General features: G+C 34.3%; 1 protein-coding gene across 2 annotated transcripts; it reads right to left on the reverse strand.

The window, feature by feature from the left end:
• Positions 1–5,423: 5,423 nt before the first annotated feature.
• LOC120191971 lies at positions 5,424–8,642 on the reverse strand. Of its 2 annotated transcripts, none has more exons than XM_039194826.1 (3): positions 8,569–8,642; positions 5,721–8,095; positions 5,424–5,683 (listed from the first exon to the last, which is right to left on the reverse strand). In XM_039194826.1, the coding sequence occupies exon 2, from the start codon at positions 7,806–7,808 to the stop codon at positions 5,751–5,753; it is 2,058 nt and encodes a 685-aa protein (XP_039050757.1). In that variant the 5' UTR covers positions 7,809–8,095; positions 8,569–8,642; the 3' UTR covers positions 5,424–5,683; positions 5,721–5,750. The 2 variants fall into 2 exon arrangements, with proteins under 2 accessions (XP_039050757.1, XP_039050758.1); XM_039194827.1 differs by lacking the exon at positions 8,569–8,642 and adding an exon at positions 8,477–8,496.
• Between the last annotated feature and the right edge of the window lie 215 nt (positions 8,643–8,857).

Raw genomic sequence — 8,857 nt, forward strand, 5'->3', positions numbered from 1 at the left:
CAGTGATTATTTTATAAGATAAAAGAAGTCGAAATGTTGAGTGTGAACAAAGAAAATCTCATACTGTACGAGAATGAATGTGGATTTGATAAGTAAGTAAACGATTGTTGAGATAATTCTTATTAGAAAGGGTGTATATGATTAATTGATTAGGGCATGTGCCCTAGATTGAACAGTTGTTATTGACTAGTTGTAGTAAGATAGAGTTATAAGATTAGAAGAAAAATAAAGTGAGTTAATCAAGTATAATATGGATCTGGATATGGTTATGTATTTTGATCATATAGATATGATGAGGCAAGGAGATGAGTATATACATGTTTTTAAAGGGCTTTGAGGAAGAAAAAGACAAGTACAATAGATGGTAAAGAATGAGGTTCTGTACAAGTGAAGTTGCTTATCAAAGTTATAAATATGTGATAAAGATCAGTAATTAGAGATGAATATAAGTGTTAAGAAAAGAGTAAGTGAACATGAATTAAAAGATATGATCTATGTATAAGGAGATTTTGATTTTAAAGGAATAATGGAATAAGGAAATGAAAATGATTAAATTTAAAGAATCAGATATGATAAAGATTATATGGAAGTGAAGATGCTAAGTTCGATATAGAAGTATGAAAAATATGCAAAGTGATGTGAAAAGATTGTTTGATTTCGTAAAGTATATGTTTAATCGTATTTGAAGAAGATTTAAGGTTGTGTTCTTGGTCAAATGATGACGTAATAAGAGTTTGGTTATGGTTATAAGGTAATTATAGATGGATTTATCATGTTGAGTGATTAAAATGGATGTTACTGTCTACGTGATGAGTGACATTATATGGAATTTTAGAAAGGTCAAAGGAAAATACAGAATAGGATGAGAGAAAATATAGAAATGAATTGAGGTTACTGGTTACTGTTTATACGATAAGTGACAGTAGATGAATATATAAGGGAAAAAGGTAGTTGAAGAACTAAATGAAGGAAAGATTAAGTAAAGGAGACAACATAAGAACATCAAAAGATATATTCTTATTGGTATGCACAATGAAAATTCGAGGATAAATTTTCTTAAAAGGAGGGGAGATTTGTAACATCCTCAATACTGGGTTAATGACTAGATTGTAAGATTTCAGAATTTGGTGATTAAAGTAGAATAATTGAATAGTTCGATGACTTATTTGAGAATAATTCTTGAAGGGTTATTAGTAATTATTAAAAGAATTAAAAGGCAAAATGGTCATTTGACAAGAAAGATATTTCCCCCTTAATTAATAAGAATGAATCACGTGGGGGAAGAGAGAGTTATCCGGAAACTCTCTTCTTCTTGTTCTTCTCCTCCTCTCTTCTCCCCGTGTGCCCAAGCTAGAGCAAAGGTGAGTTTTCTATTTAGTTGATTATTTTGTTGATTTTAAGGTTGATTTATGATCATTAGATGATAACTAAGCTTAAGGAAAGCTTAAGTTATCTTAAAATCAAAAGATGGAGAAGTTATGAGAGATTAAAGGAATGAGTTTCTAAATGAATTTCTGGAAAAAGAGTTGATAAGTTGAATTCTAAGTTAAATTTGACTTGTCATCAACCTAATTAAGGAATATGGAGTGTTAGAATTGGATTTAAAACATGTTAAAAATTTGGTATGATTCTTGAAGTTCATAAAGAGGAGAAGATTTTGAGGTTTAAGATGAAATAAATGAGTATAAATGAGTTTAAGCATGTATATGTGAGTTAGTAATATGAAAGGGGATGGAACATGAAGTATTGAAGCTGGAAATAGTGAATTTTTCGTGCTTGAATAGTGATTTTTGGGTAAAATTTACAGATTTCAAAAGGGGTATCGATACCCTAGGCAGGGTTTCGATACCTCAGTTAGGGGTGTATCGGTACCCCCTATAGAGGGTATTAATACCTACTTTAAACAAGAAATGAAAATAACCTTTCTTTTAGTTTAAAAAATGAGAGATTAGAGTATATCAATTAGGATACTAATATGGATCCATATATTATTATGTAGATATAGAACGTAAGCTTGTTCCGGAACACTCAAAGAATTAGGATCAAGTCAAATGAAGCAAGCCTAAGGTGAGTGCAAATTAATTTGTACTTATGTTATTGAACGAACATTGGCTTGCGATGAGCCAGTGATGGAGTTACTATGGTAAGAAGTGACTCCTAAAACGTTATTTGATTTGCGATTTTTATATGTGCATGAATACATGAAAATGGGTATAGGATATTATATGTGACATGATCTACATGCTTACATGGATATATAATATGTATTATATGTTATATGAAATGACATAGATGGTTACACATACATGTGGTATGTGACAGAAGAAAAGGTATATGTGATCATAAGAGAAATGACATGAGTACATGAACATATGAAATATAAGAATAATTCCCATGGTATATGATACGAGAGCTATAGGTATAGTTGGTATGCCAATAGTTGAGGGTTCATAGGTCCTTCGGGACATACAGAGGTCCTTCGGGACATATAGAGAGGTCCTTCGGGACAAATACATAGGTCATTCGGGACATATTTCACATGCTACTCAGTGGGACTTATACGAGCTGTGGTGATAGTAATAGTGCACAACCTTAATGTACTCGAATACCTTAAGTTCTCAGTAATGTATATGGGCTTACAAAAGGTATAAAAAGTGTTTGCATTATTATATGTTATCATGTTATTATTATTTACATGGAATCATATATGGCATGATTGAATAAGTAGATGATATGTTCATATTTACATGAAATACATTATTATTATTATTATATGTTATGCTTCATTAAGTCTATGACTTAGCGTGTAAGTGATTTACACGTAGGTACAGAAAAGCAAGAAGATCGATCTTAAGAGCAGCAAAGCAACATAACATCATTTGAAGATCAGATCAGAAGAACATTACACAGTATGCTTGTTTATGTATTATATGTGTTGGCATGTAAATAGAGTCGTTTAGTATGTATGCTCTGATCAACTTTGTAATGTTTTAAACATATATATGTAAATGGTAAATGTATAGTGATGAACGTTTTAAATTTTATGAGTTTTTAATAAGTGGACGAAATTATTGTAGCAAGGGTATCGGTACACTGTAGCAGGGTATCGATACCCCTGCAGCATTCTGGAAATTTTTTAGAATCGGTACTGTTCACTGTATTGTTCATCATTGTTCATGTTACTATTTAAACAGTACCGATATTGTTCATACTATATAGTATTATTCATACTATATAGTACTATTCATACTATATAGTATTATTCATACCATATAGTACTATTTATAAAAACGATTTTCTTCAAATTTGTTATAATAAAACATAATTTAATAATGTATTATTGTATTTTCTTAATATAAATTCAAATATTATGTTATTTGGTAAAAATATTGTTTCGAAACATCAATGTGACACTTCGGATTTGTATCCGAGTCGGGTACAGGTTGGGGGTGTTACATTGATTCTATTTCAATGGACATGAAAGACAAAAATTAACGGTGATTGGAGACGTTGACCTATTAACATTGTGAGCAGGGTTTTAAATAGCGTTCGCGGTCACATTTTCGGTCGTATCACGTTTATCACGGTTGCAAATATAACGGATGCTATTGCGGATATCGCAATCGTGAATTTTTTCCGAATGAGTTGATTTTTTTTAATAAAGAAAACTTGTTTTTTAAAAAAAATTAAAATAACAGAATAGCGGTCTGCTATTGCCGCTATTGGCCGCAATCCGTTAAATTACGGCTACGATCCGCCATTATTGGTGTGATCTCATTTCACACCGTTATTCAGACACCGCCGCGACCGCAATATAATGACTGTTGTTTGGGTTTCTTTTACAAAAATTCAGAAATTTATTATTTTTTTAAGAATTTGATATTAATGTCTCAAGCATTCAATGGTTGACGAATTTTTTTAACGACAATTGTCGAGATGACCTGAAAATTGTAACGAAATGAAACTTTAAGCACCTTTAATGATAACAGAGAAAATGTTAGATGACACTTAAATTCAACAAAAGATATAGATTAAACACTTACTTTTTAATTAAACTTTAAATATTTAAAAAATTATCATATATATTAAATATTTTATTATTTAAGAATTACACCTTCTCAATCTATGATTTATATAAATTAATCTTCAAATTTTTGAAAATTTTAACATTATCTTCAAATTGTGACTTATAATAAATGAATCCTTAAATTTTTGAATGTTTCAATTTCATCCTAGATTATGGCTCTCATTCTAAATAATCCTCAAACTTATATTTATCTCAATTTTATCCATGAATTATCGATATATGTTAATCACATCATATATTAATAAAATCATTAAAAAATTAACTATTATATAAACAATAATGTCTATTAAATAATAATATGATGTGATATAAACAATAATTAATATTATATTATATTATATCCTCAAAAGCAGTATTTAGAATGAAATTACAAAAAAAAAAATTGTTCTCCTCGTATATAATTCTTTCTGTATTTTAAAATTAATTATTATATTATTTAAATGTAATATTAATTACTATTTATATCATATTATATTATTATATAATATAATAATTTAAAAAAATTATTAACACGAGACGTTATTGATATATTAACATATATAGATAGTTTAAAAATAAAATAAAATATTTAAAATTTTAATGACTAAATGAAAATGATTATAATTTAAGAATGAAATGAAATTAAAACATTCAATATTTTTTTTAAAATTTACAAACTAAATTAGAATGAGAATCATATTTTAAAGACGTAATATATTGATTTTTTAATTTACACAATCTTTAAAAATTCAACTTTCTGAATACATTATCATCATTTACAATACATGAAGAATCTTTGCATGGTTAATTCAGCACTGGCGGAACAAAGTATTGCTAATAACAATTATAGTTTTCAAATCTTAATACTACTTAAATACGCTATGCTCGAATTTCAGATAATATGGTAATCTCTCGGATTTCTTTCTTTAACTAAATTAGAATGAGAATCATATTTTAAAGACGTAATATATTGATTTTTTAATTTACACAATCTTTAAAAATTCAACTTTCTGAATACATTATCATCATTTACAATACATGAAGAATCTTTGCAATGGTTAATTCAGCACTGGCGGAACAAAGTATTGCTAATAACAATTATAGTTTTCAAATCTTAATACTACTTAAATACGCTATGCTCGAATTTCAGATAATTATATGGTAATCTCTCGGATTTCTTTCTTTCCTATAGGTTGAATGGAAATATATCAACACAAATGAATTTAAATAGCTAATTTCAGTATTTCACCACATAAGTTTCACTTTCAATATCTGCAGAGATTTTTGGGGCAAAGTCCTTGATTATGAGCAACAAGCAATTCTTCAATACTGGACTTAAAAAAATAACCAAATGGTAGATATGAACCCAAAGAAAAAGATTTATTATAACCATAAATGTTCCACAAGCCGACTGGAGCTTACAGGCACTACCCTAGGCTACATATTCACAACAACCTGCTGGAAACATGTAAATATTTACAACAAAGAACAATGACCCTGATTCATTGTTAGCTATTTCCCACCCCAAATGGGTAACACCGAGTAATAAAGCACCTTCCTTGCAATCTAAAACTAATGAATGACCAAGGGTTTCTAACACTACCAAACTTGAATCAAAGGATGCAAACAAGCAGGGAAACTGGCTAAATTCCGAGAATAATTTGATAATGGTTGAGAAATAAACTTACATCCAGTTCTGGGGGGACTTAAAAGATGCATTTGGCTCTGATGCATTACAGGCAAAACCTGCAGTGTTGACCGAGGCAAGACCAGAATCACCTGCTAGCATTGCCATCAAACTCCCACCATGGACCCTACCTTCATGAGCAAAAGCAGAGAACCCTCCTTCGCTGACTGAGCTGGAACCATATGGAACTCCATATTGATTCAAACTAGAACAAGTTCTGCCAGCAGAAGGTTCTATGCCACTCCACAATTTCATAGTCTCGACATTTATGTCTTCGGTAGTAGCAATCCCTTTCATCTTCCCAGAATTGCTGAGTTGAGGGTCTAGGACAATAGGCCCGAGTGTTGCACCCCCATGAACCCTCTTATCATGAACCAGGCTGCTGTGGAGTGCACATAGATCTGTTTTTCCCCTTGCAAAAGAGTTACAAGGACCAGAAGGTTGGTTGCCATATTCTAACCCAGGATGGCCCCAGGAGCATCTCTTGCCTCCACCATGTGCCTTGCAGGAATCCGTGCTACCTTGTGCACTTTTTCCGCACCCTTCAAACTTGCATCTTTTACCTCCACCGTGTCGAACACAATAATCCGTACGTCCTCTCGCACTCTTTGTGCATTCAGGCACGGCACACCTCTTGCCTCCTCCGTGTGCTACACAAAAGTTGGTTCCTCCATGCACACTCTTTGTGCAAACCCCACCACCTTCGAATGCACATCTTTTCCCCCCTCCATGACCCTTGCAGAAAGGAGTACTACCTTCAGCACCCTTGGTGCATCCGAGATACGTGCACCGTTTTCCACCACCATGTGCCTTGCAGAACATGGTGCTCCCTTGTGCCCCTTTTGTGCAGCCTATAAATTGGCATCTACGCCCACCTCCATGTGAGATGCAAAGTCCTGAGAGGCCTTCAGCACTTCTTGTGCAATTTTCCCTTTGACATCTCTTCCCACCACCATGACGTATACATAGTCCAGATTTGCCTCTGGCAGCTCGAGTACAACCATCATGGTTACATCTCCGACCACCACCATGGGTGATACAGAAATCAGTACGACCTTCTGCACTTTTAGTACAACCAAGAAATTCACATCGCCGACCCCCACCATGGGCCTTGCAATACACAGTCCGGCCCTCTGCTCCCTTATGGCAGCCAGGCTTTTGACACCTCCTGCCACCACCATGAGATATGCAACGGCCAGAGGCACCTCTGGCCCCCTTTCCACATCCTTCAACTTGACATATCTTCAAACTAGAGCTGCGGTGTTGTGGCTGTTGTTGCCGTGTTATACCTGAAGTGCAGGTGACTGAGCTTTTCGGTGTAGTAGTCACACTCGAAGATAACTCTGGAGCAACGGGAGAGAGATCGATTCTTCTTATAGCCTCCTTGAAGCAGACCCTAGCCTGTTTTGCTGGTAAACTCTGAAATGGTGACAAACCTATTCCAGGTTTCCAGTGACATGAAGAAGATCTTTCATCTGCATTTGGGGGGCCTTCGACTGCTATAGGCATCGTCATACCTGGCGTGCCAGGTGAAGGGATAAGATGGACACCAGTGATATCAGATTCAGAAAAACCAGTTGAGAGACTTAACTCCAGGTCCACGTTCAGTTGCAATCCCTGTCCACCTTTCAGATCTGAACCAGCAGGTTTCTTGGGGTTGTTTACCTTCTCAATTCCAAGATGGAGGGTAAAATCCAATTCAATATCCATTGAGGACTCCACATCAGATTCTTTGGCCGAAGATGCGGCAGTACAAGCAGTTGTTGAACTTCCCTTGCTGTCAGAAGAACTCGAGGAGCGGCCTAGCCGAAGAGTCAACGATGACCCAACTTGCTCGCCAATGGATCCATCCATCAAACTCCACTTCCTCTTGATTCCCTTTGGTGTAGACATATAAGGGATTGAAGAGCCAGGGGAATCAAGACTTAGAACAGTATCTTTGCCACATGCAGTTGCTCCCCCAGTTCCTCCAACTTGCATCGAACTACCCAAAGTGTTGAACGCGTTCAAAGAAAAATTAGCAGGGAACCCCAAATTTGAGAACCTGGAATCCATCTAGCAATAGCTGAAAATTCAAAACAACAATATGCAGAGCAGATCTCAAATGCAACAGAGAAGTCTACCTGACTTCCTTCCAGGTGAAGACAATTAGCCACAAAAACTAGGGTTAGATGTCGTTGAATAAGTAAATCCCACCCCCGCTAACAAATCCTGAAGTGTCACAACGATCCATTTCGATCGAAAAGTGATTCAATTCAACCCAAAATCGAACCAATCGGTACTAAAAGAAGACAAATCACCGCAAACCAGGCACGTTTACAACTTCCCGGCGCTCCATCAACCTGTTCCAAAAATAACAATAACAAAGTTGAAGCTCAATTAAACTACATAACACCTATATTTGAGTAAAGCAAAAGCCTAAACCATTGACCAAACAAAACTAGCTTCTTATCAAGCTAAGTTAGCCGATTCTTTTTAACTATCGGGACAGAAGAATAACACAGCAGTATAAATAAATACCGAGATTGGTTTAGTTCTTCCTTTCTGATTCCAACAAAAACAGAAACGTTTGCCTTTCAACTCATGAAAAGAGAATCGAAAAAAGAGTTCATTTCTTACAAAATTTCAGCAAGTTTTAAGGTTCTAGGCAGCCAAACAGAGCCAGATATTAACAGATTCATAACAGCTATTCAAAAATAAATAGCTAATGAAATACTTTGAACCTGGGCGGGATTTGAAAAAAGATTAAGCAATCGAAATTCAAAAAGAATAAAAGGAATATTTTTTATTTAAAATAATTGAATTTTTTAATTACCTTGAAATTGGATTGAATTTAATTGAGGAAAAATGAATTGTTGGGACGAGACAAGCGAGTTTCAGAGATTCGAGCGAGATTGACCGCCTCGCCATAACATCGCCCAACCCTACGCCTTGTCTACACGTGACCGGTTAAACAAGTGACCGGTTAAAATTTATCGGTATGCTACACGTGACCGGTTAAACAAGTGACCGGTTAAAATTTATATCGGTTATGTTATATTATTTAACCGAAAATATTATAAAGTACAATAACATATTAGGTAACGCTTATATAATGTAATAGG

This window comes from Hibiscus syriacus, unplaced genomic scaffold (assembly GCF_006381635.1).
Source record: "Hibiscus syriacus cultivar Baekdansim isolate YM2019G1 unplaced genomic scaffold, ASM638163v2 tig00116971_pilon, whole genome shotgun sequence".
NCBI classification, from domain to species: Eukaryota; Viridiplantae; Streptophyta; class Magnoliopsida; order Malvales; family Malvaceae; genus Hibiscus; species Hibiscus syriacus.